Source organism: Corapipo altera, unplaced genomic scaffold (assembly GCF_003945725.1).
Source record: "Corapipo altera isolate COAL_440 unplaced genomic scaffold, ASM394572v1 275, whole genome shotgun sequence".
NCBI classification, from domain to species: Eukaryota; Metazoa; Chordata; class Aves; order Passeriformes; family Pipridae; genus Corapipo; species Corapipo altera.
Window position 1 is genome coordinate 826778 of NW_020885001.1, and position 17355 is coordinate 844132.

The 17355-nt window shown below is 57.5% G+C and overlaps 2 protein-coding genes across 9 annotated transcripts; both read left to right on the top strand.

Moving 5' to 3' along the window:
* The first annotated feature begins 19 nt into the window (after positions 1-19).
* Positions 20-7249, top strand: LOC113958635 (disintegrin and metalloproteinase domain-containing protein 32-like). 7 transcript variants are annotated; one of them, XM_027667049.1, is made up of 20 exons: positions 20-245; positions 460-521; positions 659-737; positions 877-953; positions 1078-1270; positions 1455-1520; positions 1766-1837; positions 2407-2573; positions 2986-3067; positions 3237-3373; positions 3914-4100; positions 4353-4442; positions 4713-4911; positions 5327-5435; positions 5741-5924; positions 6239-6319; positions 6407-6518; positions 6597-6762; positions 6959-7034; positions 7065-7249. In XM_027667049.1, exons 1-20 carry the CDS (start codon positions 33-35, stop codon positions 7191-7193), a joined length of 2481 nt encoding a protein of 826 aa, XP_027522850.1. In that variant the 5' UTR covers positions 20-32; the 3' UTR covers positions 7194-7249. The 7 variants fall into 7 exon arrangements, with proteins under 7 accessions (XP_027522850.1, XP_027522851.1, XP_027522847.1 ...); XM_027667050.1 differs by having other exon boundaries at positions 6971-7034; XM_027667046.1 differs by having other exon boundaries at positions 6959-7249.
* A 12-nt stretch (positions 7250-7261) lies between these two features.
* Positions 7262-14299, top strand: IDO2 (indoleamine 2,3-dioxygenase 2). Of its 2 annotated transcripts, XM_027667074.1 has the most exons (11): positions 7262-7792; positions 7897-8033; positions 8540-8635; positions 9170-9289; positions 9485-9603; positions 9928-9942; positions 10376-10475; positions 10666-10783; positions 10895-10946; positions 12691-12839; positions 13492-14299. In XM_027667074.1, the coding sequence occupies exons 2-11, from the start codon at positions 7935-7937 to the stop codon at positions 13860-13862; spliced, it is 1239 nt and encodes a 412-aa protein (XP_027522875.1). In that variant the 5' UTR covers positions 7262-7792; positions 7897-7934; the 3' UTR covers positions 13863-14299. The 2 variants fall into 2 exon arrangements, with proteins under 2 accessions (XP_027522875.1, XP_027522876.1); XM_027667075.1 differs by lacking the exon at positions 7262-7792 and having other exon boundaries at positions 7870-8033.
* The last annotated feature ends 3056 nt before the right edge of the window (positions 14300-17355 follow it).

Here is a 17355-nt window from a genome sequence, read left to right on the forward strand (position 1 = left end):
GCTGTTACCAGTGGGGCTGTTACTGGCCCGCAATGGGGCCACTTTGTGCGATGCCACCACTGCTGCTCCTGCTGCTCCTGGAGCTGCTGCAGGAGGCCGGGCAGGGCCCCCCCGTGCCCTCCACACCCCGGCTCTGGGCTCAGCCATGGGGGTCTCTGTCCCCTCTGGGGTGGCAGGTTCCATCCCAGATCACAATCCCACAGCGGCTGCCGGCAAACGTGACCGGAGTGAGGCGGCTGCAGCAGGCACGGTGCTGGGGAGGGAGAGAGGGGGGAAGGTGGGGAGAGTGAGGTCTTCGGCTGCAGATATGCTGGCAGCTGTAATGGTGTCACCACAGCAGAGTTGCCAGCAGAGCACCCGCTCTGTGCTCATCCCTGGTGTTCTCAGGGGGCCTCAGATGGTGCTGGTCCGACTCTCTGTTCCTAATTCTCCCGTTCTCTACTTTTCTGCACGCACAAGGACACAGTGTCCTACGTCCTGAGGATCGAGGGGAGGCCCTACACCATTCACCTGCAGCAGCAGTGAGTTGACCCTGATGCTGCCCCTGCTGACAGTCACTGCCCCGTTCCCCGGTGGCTGCAGGACCTGTGAGAAGCCCGAGAAGCTCAGGGTGATGGATGTTGTTGTAAGTGCTTCACTTTGCACCTTTCTCTTGTAGTGCCTTTTTATCTGATGATTTCCAGATTTACGTGTCGGATGAGGAGGGCTCTTTGCCCCCTGATTCAGCCCAGATGGAGGTAACCTGCCTTGCTTTGGGGTGTTGGTACCCTAAGTGTCACGGCACCAATCTCTGCCCGGTGCAGCCAGTCCAGCTGTCTGGGTGAGAATCACCCTCCCAGCCACAGAAGGGGCTCCCTGTCCTCTGTCACGCTGTAGGGAGGCTGCCACTACTGGGGGTACATCGATGGCTTCCCCAGCTCGGCAGTGACCCTCAGCACCTGCTCGGGGCTCAGGTAAGGTACCACAACGTCCCTGTGCTGCCCCGCCCCTGGGTGCTGCTGAGCTTTGCTGTGGGGAGCTCAAGGATGGCCTGGAGGCAGTGCCAGGAGTAAATGGCCAGTGCCACTGCCTTGGCAGGGGTTTGCTGCAGTTTGAGAACATCAGCTACGGGATCGAGCCCCTGGACGATTCCCCCGAGTTTGAGCACCTCGTGTATCGAGTGAGCGAGGAGGACACAGCAGGTTCCTTCCTGGCCCACAGCCCCCCTGGGAGAGAGCTGGGTGGGCTGGTGGCAGAGGAGACCTTGGCCAAGGCCCACGGGGGTGACGAGGTGAGCGGTGCCCACTGTTGTCCTGTCCCTGAGGAGGAGCCTGATCCCACAGGGAGCTTTGGCCGGACACTTGGCCACAAGCTTTGAAGGGAGGCTTGAGCAGCAGAGCAAAGGGCAGTGGTGAGGGGCAGAAAACACAGGGATCTGTCCACTGGAGTACATTGGAGCCCATTTTCTCTTCCAGCTCCTCTGGGCCGCAGCACGATCTCCCAAATACCTCACAGTGTACGTGGTTTTGGACAGCGCTTTGGTGAGTCTGTGCCAGACACTCTCCTTGCCTCTGCCTGACTTCTGTGAGCAGGGAAATGGTGCCATCTCCCAGCTTGTACAGGGATTTGTTTTCCCTTTCAAAAAATTACGTGTCCTGTGGGTTTTGAAGGAAAGGAGAAGTGCAAATTTGTAGCTCACATCTCTGTGGCTGGGTGCTGGGTGCTGAGAATCATCTCAGTGTTCTGATATTGTTCTGTACTTACATCCTTTTGGGTTGTTTTTCAGTACAACTATATGGGGTCAGACCTGAATGCTGTCACACAGAAGATAATCCAGGCTTTCAATTTAGTCAACAATGTGAGTTTTAAAGTCTGATTTGTACTGCAGGGGTGATGTTGGCAGTGGTCACCTCTCTCCTAGCTGCTTTTGGGTTTAGGAGGAGGTTATGTAAAAAATTCCAGCTTTCCCAAGAAGGTTTTTCCTCTGGGTGTCAGTCTGCTGCAAAAGAACATCCTTCCCCATGCAGTGACTGTGTCTCGTGCAGATGGACAGAACACAGGCACTTTGCCAAAACCCAGCATTGCTCCCCTCTCCACACAGCAGATCCCTGTTCTCACTGATCAATTAACCTGCTTCCTCTCAGGTGCTTATAAGCAACTTCCAATCCTGTTCTTCACTCCACTGGTGCCATTATTGTTCATGTGTGCAATGAGAAATTAGTCCCAAAATCCCTAAGGCCTTCTTGTGAAGTTATTGGGCTTTGGCTCAGGCCTCTTGCTACATCTCTCTATTTTTTAGGTGTGTTCATTCTTTTTGGCTACAGATGTCATTGAGGGACTGAGAGCAGCAATTGGCTTTTCTCATGTGTTTCTGTGCAGAGCACAAAAGGGAAGGTCTGTGAGAAGGTGTTTCCTTTCTGCTTTCAGATGTTTAGTCCCCTTAACGTCACCATTGTGCTGTCCTCCCTGGAGCTGTGGGCAGAGGGAGATAAAATACAGACAGCAGGGGACCCAGATGACCTTTTGCAGCGATTTTTACAGTGGAAACAGTTGACCCTGGCACTGCAGGCTCATGATACTGCTTTTCTCTTGGGGTAAGATAAGGGTTCCTTAGCACTAAAGGTTACGTAGTAGAGATCACTCAGACCAATGTAGGTTGAACTGTGAAGATTCTCATGACAAATGCTTTTTTAAAAAGCTGTATTTCTTACACAATTCCTAATTTCTTAATGTTCTGGAAGTGTTTCTTCCAAGGCATTCCTTCTAACCAGCCCTTCTGTGGCAGTGCAGCAGCCACGGTGGTGCCATCCCATCCCACCTGCCCTGGCTGAGGAGAGGCTCCACAGGCTCTGGCACTGAACACTGGCACACAGAGCCCATCCCAACTCCCTTGGGGACAGCAGAGCCATTGGGGCCACTGGAGGGGACTGTGACTGTACAGACCCACTGACCCAGGGCCACGGGGTGTCCCAGGCTGGGTGACCAGTGCACTCCCCTCTGTTCCAGGTACAGGGACCAAGGAGCACCCGTGGGTGCAGCGGCTCTGGGAAAGGCTTGTCAGAGAGATGCTGCTGCTGCAGTGGCCCTGGTACAGTCCCACCTGCCCCCTGCCCGTCCCCAGCCAGCCCACGTGGCCGAGAACCCAGAACTCGCCCACGGGCAGCAGGGACGGGGATGGGTGGGAGTATCCACGTCCAGAGCAGGGGGCTCTGCAGGGAATGCTCAGCTGTGGCATCCTGGCTCTCTCCTCCCTCCAGCACCACGGGAAGGCGACGCTGGAGTCCTTCTCTGTCCTGCTGGCACAGGTGCTGGGCCGCAGCCTGGGCGTGAGCCCCGACAGCCCCCGAGCCTGCGGCTGTGCTGGGCGCGGCTGCATCATGAGCCCCGCGGCGCTGTGAGTGGGCTGGGGGTGGTCACGGTGTGTCCCCTCCTCAGGGGTGTCCCCAGCAAATGTCATTCCATGGCAAAAATTGCAACCAAGGAGAATCATGTAATCATGGAATCGCATCGAGTCCGACCTGTGACTGATCACCACCTTGTCAACTCGACCAGAGCACTTTGTGCCAGGTCCAGTCATTCCTTGGACACCTCCAGGGGTGGTGGCTCCACCGCCTCCCTGGGCAGCCCCTTCCAATGCCTGAACACCCCTTCAGTGAACAAATACCTGCTTTTATTCCTTTGAGAAGGAAAAAAAGGAATAATTAAATAGCAATTCAGTGCTTAATTTGACAAAAGAGACCTTTGCTCTCCAAAACGAGGGTACTTATGTCTCTCAGTCTCCGTTAATGAGCTTTAGATCAGGTGAACTGACAGACCCCCGGGACCATCGTGCCCTGTGCCGGTGTCTGGGTGAACCCTTGGCTTGCACAGAGGTTTGGAGAGAGTGAGGGGTGGTGAATGCATAACACATAAACTGAAAATTACTTTATTTTAGACATTTCAACGGGGCAAAAGCCTTCAGCAACTGCAGCGTCAGAGACTTTGAGACCTTCCTGAAGCAGGGCAGAGGCGTGTGCCTCTTCAACAGACCCCGCCTGAGGCCCCTGTCCCCCCGGAGCGGGGCCTTCTGTGGCAATGGGGTGGTGGAGCCAGGCGAGCAGTGCGACTGCGGGGCACCCCAGGTGGGTGCCACGGGAACCGCGGCTAAATCCCTGCATTTGGGATGAGGGAATAATGAACCCTTGAGACTGAGGGCCCCACTGCAGCAGGGGGCAGCCCAGAAGGGTTGTGTTGGGTTTGAGATGGCACCAGTCTGGTGGCAGCTTTGCCCGTTTGTTCTGCTCTGTATTGCCCAAGTGTAGCCTCCTGGGGAGAAGGAGGAAGAGTGGGACTTGGGGGTACAGAATAATGTGGGTTTTGCCATGTTTCCCCAGCAATGCCTGCATGACAAGTGCTGCACTTGGAGATGTCAGCTTATGCCGAAAGCGAAATGTGCCTCTGGAGCATGTTGTAAAAATTGTCAGGTGAGGCACACTTTTATAATTATCACAAAATCATTGTTTATCTTTGGAGAAATAGTATGTCCCCATGCTGAGGGATGGAGCCAAGCTTCCTGCTGTGCAACGGGAGAGGCTCCCAGGGTTGGGCTTCCTGGGAACCCTCGGAGGGTCCTGGGCAGTGTCACACGACTGTGGTGACCCGAGTGCCTCGGCGGGGATCCCGGCCCGGCAGCAGGAGGGGCTGTGTGGGCTCAGCCTGGCAGGGGAGGGTGGAGAGCTCTTCCTGCTCTGCAGTTCAAGAAGAAGAACTCTCTGTGCCGCCCCACCTTGGACTCCCAGTGCGACCTGCCCGAGTTCTGCAGCGGCTCCTCGGGGTCCTGCCCGCCCGACGTGTACGTGCAGGACGGGCACAGCTGCGAGCGCGGCACCGGCTACTGCTACCAGGGACGCTGCCAGTCCCTGGACCTGCAGTGCCAGCGGCTCTACGGGAAAGGTAACGGGCTCTTCGGGTGGCACTGGTGGCACTGGCACTGGCTGGGGGCGGGATGATGATGTTCAGTGCTCTCCAGTGCACCGGTCTCGGGTAAGAGCAGGGCACCAGGAGGGAAGGGCACAGCCTTAGGAAAGCGTTTCAAGCTCGGGTTTGGCTCTGGTTAATGAAGTCCCCCAGTGCTTCAGAGATAACAATGGAAGTGACAGAAAGCAAATTGTCACCTGTGGGTGAGCTCTATCAGAGGACTGACCCATTTGCTACTCCCTTGCTGATTTCTGGGGTTCAAGGCTGCTGGGGGTTTGCCAGGACAGGGACAGGAATGTTTTCTCTAATTAAAGGAGGAAAAATGAAGTTATTATAGTATGTCTCTTTGTGTTCCTTTGAACTATAACAAATATTACTGCTAAACTTGCAGATTCAAAGAGTGCTCCTGTGGCCTGTTATGAGGAGATCAACAGCCAGCAGGACAGGTTTGGGCACTGCGGGTTCAAGACAGGCCATGGGTACCAAGGCTGTTCTTGGAGGTATGCTGGGGAGGGGGCACTGGCACTGGTTCTGTCAAAATGCATATTTAACTGGGACTGCGCAGTCAAGGGGAGTGTCAAAACTCCAGTTCATAATGAGATTTGTGAAACAATAAATAGTTCTCTGTGCGTTGTCCTTGTTTTGGCTTCTCTCCTTATGTCACAGATCCTCTCTCGGACTTCCCAGTCCTGCTGATGTTTTCCCACCTTGCTCCAGACTGTGCTGTTTAATGTTCCCGTGTTCATCAGGCAGTACATGTGTGTGTGTGTGTGTCACACACATCCTGTGCAAACTGGCTTTCCAGGAATCTCAGGTGTGGGAAGTTGGTCTGCACGTACCCGTCCAGCCACCCCTTCCGATCAACTGCTGCCGCCGTGATTTACGCCCGAGTGAGGAAGCATTTGTGTGTCTCTATGAACTATCTGAATGCATCAGCATTGCTGGATCCACTTCTGGTCCCACCAGGGACAAAATGTGGCTCTGAAAGGGTGAGGAAGCGTTTTGTAATCATCTGAAATGCCAGATGTAAACTGTAAATATCAAGAAGGTTTTAGAAACGCTTGCTCCTTGCAGCAGTGTGCTAGGTATTTAAAAACACTATAAATCCCTGCAAACGTTGCATAAAGGTTTGGTGGTGTGTGAGCACAAGGCATGACCCAGCCCCAGAGCAGAACTGTAGCTTTTTTTGTTGTTTTTTTTTTGAAATAGTGTGTTTTCCTTCCCCTTTGGGCCAAAGCCTGGCATGCTGAGCACTGTGTGGGTGAGGCAGTGCTGGGCTGGAGCTGCTGTGGTTTTTTCCCAGGTGTGTATAAATAACACGTGTCACCCACGCTCGGTGCTGGGGTTCAGGTGTGACAGCCAGGTGATGTGCCACGGCCACGGCGTGAGTCCCCTGGGGCTGGGGGGGCTGCAGGGGGGCAGGTTCTGTGAGCTCATTGCACACCTCTACCCCCACCCCTGGCCATTCCAGGTGTGCAACAACAAGGGCAATTGTCACTGCTACCCGGGCTGGAAGCCCCCCAGCTGCCAGAGGAGGGGCTCTGGGGGGAGCGTGGACAGCGGCTTCCAGCTGATGGAGGGAGGTGGGTACAGGCAGCTGAGGGAGGATGGCACGGGCAGGGGTGGCAGTGCCCTGTGCCAGCTGGGCTGTCTCCTGCCAGGCCTGCCCCTGCAGCGAGCGCTGGAGCATGGGCAGCTGGCCTGGCTGGTGCTGGGCTCCAGCCTTGTCCTGCTCATCCTTGCCTCGGCCATCGTCCTCGTCCTCATCCTGTGGCAGCAGGAGGTGCTGGGCTGGTGCCATGGGCAGCAACCGCAGGGCACAGAGGGGTGAGTGGGGCCCTGCCTGGGGCTGGATCCTCAGGGAGGGCAGGGGAGAAGATGAGGTGATTCCCCAGGGATGTATGGGGTGATTCTCAGGTGAGCCACGAGCATATTCCCCAAGGCTGAGGTCATCTCTGGACTGAGGTGGCCCTGGGAGACTGAGGCCACCCTGAGTCAAGTCAGGGCTGAGGCACCGCTCCAGGTCTCCCCACAGCACCAGCCAGGACATGGACAGGGAGCTGGAGCCAGACCCGGAGCTGAACCTGGAACCAGAGGCAGAACTGGACTCGGAGCTGAAGGCAGACCTGGAGCTGGACCCGGAGCTGCAGACAGACCTGGAGCTGGACCCAGAGCTGAGGGCAGACCTGGAGCTGGACCCAGAGCTGAGGGCAGATGTGGGCCCAGCGCTGGAGCTGGAGCAGCACCACGGGCACTGATTAAAGGCGTTGGGCAGAGCCGGTGCTGTGGCCGGTGCCCCCTGGTTTTATGCTTACACAGTTTGTGCCTTTTGTCAGAGGAACAGGAAGAGTGCAGGGTGGATGTGGGGTCCCAACCTTGTTCAGTCCCTTTCGGCCCCATTTCATCCATCTCCAGCCAGAGGGCAGCAGGAGCCTCTTGGTACCGATCAGCCCCAGGCAAGGAGGTTGGCTCCTGCATGTCACCATTAGGTCAGCAGCCCATGGCACACTAGTTTGGCATTGCCAGGATCCTGGAGAACCCCACCTGCAGGGACAGTGTCCCTGAGCTGCCACCCCAGGCCCCCTCGATGCAGCATCCCATGGGAGCCTGGCAGCCCCTCGGGGTGGTCCAGGGGGGAAGCCAATGACACCCCGAGGGCAAGGGAGGTCCCCCAAGCCTTCTCCATGGGAACAGAGATCAGTGTTTGCTCCATGACAAAGCCTTATCTGCAACCTTTACCCGTGTTTGCTCAGACCCTCTGGCCATTGGGTGGCCGGGTCTGGCTCCCCCCAAGACAAGGTACATTCCTGCTGCGGGACAGCAGCGCTGGCTCAGCACATCCTGCCAGGGCAGCCAGGCCACAGCACACCCCGAGCCCACAGCCCAGCACATCCGACCAGGGCAGCCAGGCCACAGCACACCCCGAGCCCACAGCCCAGCACATCCTACCAGGGCAGCCAGGCCACAGCACACCCCGAGCCCACGACCAGCACCCGGCGATGGAGGCCGGCGATGGCACAGAGGAGCCCCCGCTGCCCCTGGCACTGACCAGGTTCCAGGTCTCCGAGGAGTTCGGCTTCCTGCTTCCCAATCCTCTGGTAGGAGCTGGCTGTGCCCCCATCTGCATGCTACAGAGAGGGAAATAGAGGGGCTGTGAGTAGCTTTCTGCAGGGGTGGGGGTGATTTGGCTACAAAAAGCAGTGAGGAAGGCAGGGGCTGTTTTGGCACAGGCAGTTTCATAGGACAAACCCCTCACTTTCAAATGACAGAAGTGGCTGCAGCAAGTGGCAGGGGGGAGAGGAGAATGAGCTTTGCCATTTACACACTGGCCTTGGCTCTGTGGGATTTTGGGAAGCACGAGAAGAGCAGTCACTCTGCAGGTCTCCCGTGTCCAAAGCGGGGCCGTTGATCGCTGGGCTGGCTCCACAGTGGGAGTGCAGGGGCACAGACAGGTCTTGTTCATCATCCATTAATTTGTGACCACGCAGGCTCCTGTTACAGGAGAGGGAACCAGACATGAGCCATCAGCCCTGATGTGCAAGGCTGGGTGGGTGCTGGGAGCCTGGGCACATTCACAGTCCCCCCTCTGCCTCTCTCCACCAAGACAGAACTGCCAGAGCCCTACAGCCCCTGGATGGAGGTTGCCCACGAGCTGCCCCAGCTGATCACGAGCCACCGGCTCCGTTCCCGCGTTCACCAGGTACCGTGTTCTCCTCCCTCCCTCTGGAGCTCTTTCAAACCTCGGTCTGACACAGCAGCATCTGCAAAACGCGTGGGAAAGCAACTCAGCAGCACGACCGTGTCCTGAGCCAGGGCTGACACCAGGGACAGCAGAGCCTTCACATCGGCACAGAAGCAGAGCCGGGAGGCAGCAGCCAGTGAGGGCTGGAGCAGGGCGAGCAGGGGCCCTCTAGATGTCACAAGAACCGTGTCTCATCCCAGTCATGCTCCCTGCCACGGACCCCTCTGGCACACAGGGATCAGCTGCTCCCACAGGCATCCCAGCACCGGGAAGAGGGGTGCCTTTTTGAGGAAAACCCTATGGATTACTGTCCCTGCTCGCAAACCAGCAGAAGTGGAACAGGAGCAAATCCTGCAGGGTGGGTGGGAAGGGAGACTTGGAGGCAGAGAGAGGCACTTAGGAGGGTTCACCCTGGCTGGTGGGACAGACCCCACCACGGGGGCCCTTGGCACTGCCAGCTTTGCCCCTTGCTCCCAAGGATTTCCCTGGCAGATGCCGCAGCTGAGCACCCGGCACCTCCGAGGACGTGAGGAGCTGCACTTGGCACACCTGGTGCTCAGCTTCATCACCATGGGCTACGTCTGGCAGGAGGGCGAGGAGGGCACCGTGCAGGTAACGGCAACGCAGAGCAGGTTCACCTGCTCCTTGGGATCCAGGGACTGGCGCTGCTCCCACGGAACTCATCCCACGGGAGCAAAGCAGCTGCAGCAGGAGTGTGACCCCTCCTGACCGGCTGGTGCCCACACACGGGCACTGTTCAGCAGCCTGGCAGCGTCCCCATCTTCCCCCGTGCTTTGTGCCATCCAGGTCCTGCCCCGAAACCTCGCCGTCCCCTACTGGGAGGTCTCCGAGGCCCTGGGCCTCCCGCCCATCCTCAGCCACGCAGACTTTGTGTTGGCCAACTGGAGGAGGAAGGACCCCAACGGGTAAACGGGCAAACGCCGGCGGACGAAGCGCGGCTCCTCCCGCGCTCGGGCAGCAGCAACGAGCAGGTGCTGGGGACAGACAGTTCCCAAACTGCTCCTGTTCTGCCAAACCCCCTTGAACCCCCCACCATCGCTGGGGTGGCTCCTTACAGGTGGACACAGGAACCCTGTGGGGACGTGGGTGCCTGTGGGAGCAGCCCCTGGGGACAACTCCTCCGTTCCCTGCAGAGTACAGCCCGTCACCAGAACAATTTATAATGCTCCTCTCTCTCTCTCTCCCGCATTTTCTCGTGCATTTGTTGGCCATAACTGAAACGCCTTCAGGCCTCTGGAAATCGAGTAAGTAGTTAAGATGCTCGTTTATTTTCTCACGGTGTTGGTTTTGTTTGGATGGGCTCAGCTCTCCAGCACTGCGGGGTTCTGCTTAGGCTGAGCCTCTCTCGATGTGCACACACAACAACACCAGGGTTTGTCTCACAAATGCCACTGAGATGACAGCAAAGTGACTGCAGCGGAACGTGGGCTGCTCTGTCCGTGCAGATCCAGCACCCATGGGCCATGGGAAGGGCATGGGGAGGGTGGTGGGTGCCTCCAAACCAGACCAGGCCAGCTCCCCCTTTTGCTCTATGCCAGCTCCTCTCTGCCTGGGGTGCAGATAAGAGGCCCTGCAGCCTGGGAGCGTTTTGTTCCAGGAGCTCAGCAGGTCCCGTGGTGTGCAGGGAAATCCTGAGCCACAACCCCACTAATCCCTCTCCTTGGCTGCTCCGTGCAGGAACCTGGACCCCATCATCACCCTGCCCGGGGGAGAGAGCCTGCGGGGCTTCGTCCTCGTCACCCTCCTGGTTGAGAAGGCGGCTGTGCCTGGCATCAAGGTGGGTACTGCCCTGTCCCGGGGCTTTTTGCTCACCTGGAAAGTGCCCACAGGTGCACCCACGAGGTGACCCTGTCCCCTGCATGTGGACTGGGAAGGAGCAGAGCTGGCATGGGTGGCAGTGAGTGTCCAGAGCCGCTGTACACAGGCATCCCACCCCCCATCACTTGGTGTTCTCCCTTCTCTCACAGGCAATCGTCAGGGCCCTTCATGCCATCCTGCAGCACGATGAGGAGACCCTGCAGAGAGCCCTGGAGGAGCTGGCAGGGGCCATCGAGGCCATGAGGGAGGCACTGAGGCAGATGCACGGTGAGAGCAGCCCCAGCCAGGCTGTGTCTGCACAGCCCTGCACACGCCACAGCTCATCACACGTGTTGGTGTGACTGGCAGCCAGCTCTGACCTCACTGATTTCCTCCTAGACCACGTGGATCCCGCAGTGTTCTACGCTGTGATCCGCATCTTTCTCTCTGGGTAAGTGCAGCAGGTTTCCCTTCAGACCCACCATGCTGGCAGCTCCCAGGACCGGGGGGAACTGGGAATGTGCTGGGAAGGGGCAGCCCAGATGGGACAGGGGGTCCATCAGGGCGAGTTGGGGACAAGCCCTGTATCTGGTAGTGATGCTCCTCAGGGTGTCATGATCCTGTCCCTTGGGAGTTCCCAGGCACTGGATCTGCTGGGCACAGACCGGGGGTGAGGGCTGGGGTCTGCCCCCTTCCACCCACACTCATCTCAGCCCCGAGAAGGTCTCTGTGCCCCAACAGCCAGAATTGTGCACAAATGAATCATTCCTGCTCTTGGTCGAACAGTTTTGACAGCAGAAGAGGAATTTCCCTTCACTTCCACACTGTGCACACAAGGCTGTGAAGCCGAGCGGAGGCTCTTCCCACTGCACGTTAAGGAAACATCCCTAACAAGCCTCTTGCTGCTGCTCTGATACAATTCTGTCAGTTGGAAAAAAGAAAATATCCCCCAGATACTGAAAAAACCATTTGGGCAAGGCAGAATCACAGCCCTGAGAGCCCAGCATGGCATGTTCCCCGTCCCTCAGCATCCCTGCGGGGCTGCAGCTTCCACAGCCGCTCACTCCCGGGCTGCTCAGGGGGGTTCTATTTTTATTTCTCTCCAGCATGTCTCAGCATTCCCAAGTCAAAAGGCTCCGTGCATCCTGATTAGGTTTCTCTTATTTTTTTCATCCAAGCTGACCTTGTCTTGATGGTCATCAGCCTGGAAAAACATGCCTTTAAAATTCCCTTCTGCTTATAAGAACTTCCCACTAGTAGAGGTTACTATAAATACAACCCTGGGAGAACTAAAAATATTCTGGTATTTGATAATGAATCTATTTTCTGTGCAGTTTGTGCAAAATGTGTCCCCGCAGCCCCACAGCCTGAGCAGCCTCCCAGGATGGTGCATTCTGCAGGAGGTCAACAGATATTTTTGTGCCAGGCACTTTATTTCCCCGAAATCGTAACTCTTCTCTTTGTTTGGGAGCGAGCACTTCTCCATTTCTGCACAGTGGGGGCTGACAGGCTCTGAGTTCAGGGTGTGTGGGGGGAGCTCCTGGCTCCCAGCCCGCCCAGGACCAGCAGCTTCAGAGGGAGGAAATCCCATCCCAGCCTTGTTATCTGTGGAGATAAATAGAGGCAGCCTGACCCAGCCTCTACTTATCCTTTAAATGCTTTTAGAGACATAACCTTGAGCAACAGGAACAAAGGAAAATCCAAAGTACAAACTTCAGGGACTCAGAGAAGCATCTGGGTGACTCTACCTGCTGCTTATTCGAATGGCCACTGGCATTCAAGGAATTGTTGTGCCACTACTGCCCAGAGAAGTGCCCCCTCCCTCCCCAAGGCAGCTCTGCTCACACAAACCTTCCCGAGCTGGAGCAGAAGGTGCAGCCAGGCAGGGCAGGGTGTCCCAGCACCACGCCACAGGGTGCTCACCAGGGCATGGTGACCCCAGAGAACAATCCCTAGCTCCTGGTAAAGGAAAATTAAGGATTCCTCCCTCCCTACACCCACGGCCTCGTGGTGCACCTTGGCACAGCATTTGATTTCCAAGTTTATCTCCCATGTGAGGAGGGCTGGCACCACTGAGTGAGGAGGGGCCGGGCCAGGAAGGTTTTGTTCCATCTTGCCAGCCCAGAGTCCCCTCTCACAGTCCCTGTCCCCAGCTGCCCCATGGGCACTGCCTGACCGCCGTGTCTCCCTCCCAGCTGGAAGGACAATCCTGCCATGCCGGCCGGGCTGGTCTATGAGGGGGTGTCCGAGGAGCCCCTGGCGTTCTCGGGGGGCAGCGCAGCTCAGAGCACGGTCCTGCACGCCTTCGATGAGCTGCTGGGGATCCGCCACAGCCAGGACACCGGTGAGCCACACACCTTTCCTTTTCCCAGGCAAACAAGGGGCAGGGGAAGAGATGAACCAGAGTGATTCCCATGGCTGTGCCAGCTCTGCCAGCCAGCAGCACACGTGCCCATCTCTGGGCCCAGGCTCTGCCCAGTTCCTTAGGTTATAAACGAGGCTCTGGTGGGTGCTTCCTCACCGTGATAAATTCCCAAAAGGACACACTCTGCTTTTTGCCTGTCAACCTTTTACTGAGTTTCTCTATGGGCCCAGAGATGAGGGAGCAGAGCGTGCCTGCATCCTGCCGGTGATTTACCCCATCCATTCAGAGAGTTCCGTGTTGGTCCAGCCCACAACAGAAATATTTACCAGAAATTGGCAAAACCACTCTACTAGCAAAAAAACCCCCAAAATAAACCAAACCAAATGGCTGAGAGCAGGGCTAAAACCTGTCTTTTAGAGTTAAGACCAACCCTAATGGAGCACTGACCTAATCTGGGTTTTCTTTCTCACTGAGTTGGAGGCAGAGCAGAGGAAGCTGTGCAGGGTCTCAGCACCACCAGCACCGTGGTCCCTGCAAACCGTGCCAGCAGCAGAGCTCCGGGCTGGCTTCTCTCTGGGGCCTTTAATCCACATACCCACAACTTATTCCACCCTTTGCCGGTGTCTTGCAGCCGCCTTCCTGCACAGGATGAGGAACTACATGCCCCCGGCCCACAGAGCCTTCGTGGAGGAGATCCAGCGTGGCCCGTCCCTGAAGCAGCACGTGCTGTCCCACGGGGATGGGCGGCTCCGTGGGGCCTTCAACCGCTGTGTGTCTGCACTGACAGACTTCAGGTCCTACCACATCACCGTGGTCACCAAGTATGTGGCCGTGGCGGCGGCCAAAGCCAGGGCCGGGCGGGCAGAGCCCGGTGCCAGGGCTGGCCCTGCCCCGGGGAAGGCCCCGTCTGCGCTGGAGGCCAAAGGCACCGGCGGGTCCCACATCTTCAGCTTCCTCAAGAGCATCAGGGACACCACCAGGGAGGGGATGATAAGTGCCTGAGGTGCCCCGAGGGTCGGCAGGGCACTGCCCAAGGTGGGTGCAGGAGGCCGGGCGGCCCCGCTGACCGTCTGCAGCACAGGAGCCAAGGTCCAAAACCTCCCCTCGGCAGCATCACTCCCACCCGTGCGTGTCTGGGACACGAGGAACGTGCTCGGGGCTGCCGAGGGAGGACAGTGCTGCTCCTTCCCCCCCTCCAGAAGGCACACAGTGAGCTCAGCATCCCCCCACGGCCTGGAGACGGGCACAGTGTCCTCCCGTGGCACTGGCATCAGCACATCGTCCCAAGGTACCAGGGTGGGTGCAGCGTCCTCCCACGGCACCGGGAAGAGCCGCGTCCCTGCCCGCCCCGCCTGCTGCCCGCAGCACCCCGGGGGTCGGGGCTGCTGGGCACGGGGGGTTACACGGACGAATAAAGCAGCGAATCCCGATCCAGCCGTGTTGCCGGGCCCTGTGTCCGTCGCGACATCCCAGCGCTGCTGCTCCATCGCGAGGTGGCGGCAGAAACCCGCGTTTGGCTGCGGCGAGGACGATCCCGCGGCAGGAGAAGCAAAACACTCGGGGGGCTGCGGGGGGAGCCTCTGTTCCTCAAGGGCTCGGGATGTCACAGGGGCAAAGCTGCAACGCTGGGGCTCACACGGGCTTTGCCTTCCTGAGTCTCAGTAACACCGCGCTCTAGCGGGGGACACGAGGGGACGCGGCTTCCTCGAGGGGACAGCGAGGGAAGAATAGATGGACAAACCCAGGGCCCTGAGCAGGGACCTGCAGCAGAACAACACCCAGCCCGGTGCCAGGGTCAGCCCACCGTGGAGGCTCCCACGATCCAGACCCGGCGGGTGAAGTGAGAGCCGGGGACAGCCCCGTGCTGGCCCCCGACGGCTCCGGGTGCCGCTCCCCGGCCCGGGGCTGCAGGAACCGGCTCACCCCGCCCCGCAGGGCTGGGCCGGGTAGGCAGAGCCTGGTGCCAAGAGCAGGGATAAACCTTTTTTTTTTACAGAGCCAGGTGCCCAAGTTGCCCTTTTATAGCAAGAGAGCACGCCCAAATTCCTTGGAATCCGCATCTTTAGGGAAATCAGGCCATATGGCTCCGTTTTGCCTGCCCAGGTTTTGCTGGCACGGCCACCAGAGACAGGTTTCACACCCAATCAGTGTCTTGGTGCAAAAATAGCCCTGGCAGTGCCCCTTCTGCACTACCAGCAGAGAGTCAAGGTCCTTTGAAATGAGGCATCGTTCCCATAAGGGCAACAAGAAGCTCAGCACGCCACAGCTTGAATTATTAAAGGTCTTGCTAAATTGTATTTTGTGCCCTTTTTTGAAATGCAGCCCTAAAACTGGGGCTTCAGAGATGATTTCAGTAAACAACCCACGGGAACATGTCAGCACCTTTAAATCTTTGCCTGGCAGCCCTCCTTCCACTTGATCTTCATTTCTGAATAGCTGCTGCATATTTCATGTAGGAAATATTTCATCCTGATGATTGTCTTGGTCTATTACATTTCAGACCATTTCAGGAAAACAGCAAACTTGGAGCGGGGGAAAAAATCACTCCAGCTAAGTGAGAAATGCAGCCAGGACTGGAGGGAGCTGGGGCAGGCTGGCACTGCAGGGGGGCAGGGCAGAGGCTCCACTCGTGCTGTGAATGCACAAATCCTGCTGGGCAGCAGCGATGCTGACGCCAGGAAAGGCCACAGGACCCACCACAGGTGGATTTTCTTCCTGCTGCAAACTCCCTTCCCTGCACAGGCTGCCCCTGCCCCGTGCCAGGGGGATCCAGGAACGGATCCTCAGGAGCAAGGAGGGTGGACTTGTGCCACCCCAGAAGAGAGAATGGGAACTGAGAAACCAGAGGTGTCGGAGGGCTCTGGAGAGCCAAAGGGGTTCCCTGTACTGAAGGGCACGCTCATGCACAACACTTTTGGGGGACAAAGAAGGTGCCTAAGAAACTGCAGAGAAAGAGTCAGCCCACTGCATCCCCAGGTCAGCAAACTACACTGCAAGGGCTCCCCACCTCTGAGTTCATGTTGCCAAATGCTCTCTTGGAGCCAGCTCACGATTAATCAGCTGCAGCTCCTTTAGAATCAGACTCAGGGAGGATCCTGCCACTCTGGCAGTACCCAAACACTGCTGCACAGTGAGGCCCAGCCCTTTCCCCTGTGCTCTCCTGGCAGGCTGGGACAGCTGCTCCATGAGAGCTTTGATTTCCCTCTGTTTTCAAACCACTGCTGTCTAACAGTGATCACAAGAGGCAGACGCCTGAGGTCTCAGGTGCGTTCTGACTGGAAGCACGTGGCATTTAAATAATTTATGCCTGTGCCTAAAAACGGCACGATGTGTTTGAGGATTTTGAACCATCTCACCAAGCCCGGCAGCATCCGCCGGGTCAGCTGGGATTGACCTGTGCCAGGGAGGGGATGGGAAACCAGGAGGGCTGTCACAGCTCCCGGCCACACCTCAAGCAGCAGCTCCAGCCCCAACAGAAACCTCTGTGTGCCACCCACACAGAAACCTCCCTCCTTATCTCTGGAGCCGCAGCCCTGCCCCTGCAGTGCTGCCGGACACGTTTCCATCGTGGAACTGCAGCTGCAGGCCCAGCACAGCCCTCCCAGCCACACGTTGGGGTGTCCATCTGTCTCCTGACTCCTTGTTGTCCTGTTGTGTCAAGCAGAGATTTCCCCCATGTTATCTGATGGTTGGACTCGTGTGATGGAGAAGGAAGCCTGGTGCCCGGCCAAGGTGGTAGGAGGAGACCTCACCTGGGCACACCTTTGGTGCCACCAAACCTCACCGAGCCCCATCAGCCCTGGGAGCTGCCCGCAGGAGGTGGCCAGCCCTGCCCCACAGGCTGTGCCCAGACTGCAGCCGTCATCCCACCCACACTGTTTGCTCAGACTTTCCGTCCTTCTCCGTCGCTTTGGCCTCTGGTTCCCTCCTCGCCGTGCCCGGGTCTCACCCAGGTCACCTTCCCCTGCGACAGATCTGTGTGAAAGTTCCCGAGCTGCCCCCAGCGGTGGAAGCCCTTTCTGGCTGCCAACCCCCTCCACAGGGATTCCCACAGCCCCCGGGCAGACTCAGCTTCGTCTTTTGTCCCCGAGAATATTGGAAATTGAACAGGAGTACAAACATTTGGATTCTAGACACTTCCCAACCCCGACCTTATTTATCATACTTGGCTCTGCTCCTGGAGCTGGGGCCAGAAGAGGCTCTGAATGATTTAAGTGATTTAACATGCTGTGCATAGATCAATCTCGCTCTCCCCTCCAGCCACAGGTTTCCCTTAGTGGTTTGCTGCACACTTATTATGTCCATCAATATCAAGTAATTAAAATCCCCCATTATCCAGCCCTGGCTCCCTTACAACCTCCTCATAAGCTATAAACTATTTCATGATCAACCTCCTTTAAGTGTTCAGGAGTTTGCAGCCCCATCTCAGGGTCCCGGGGCTGTCATTACATCATGAAAGTCCCATTGGAGCCACGGCCAGATCCAGACCGAGCCA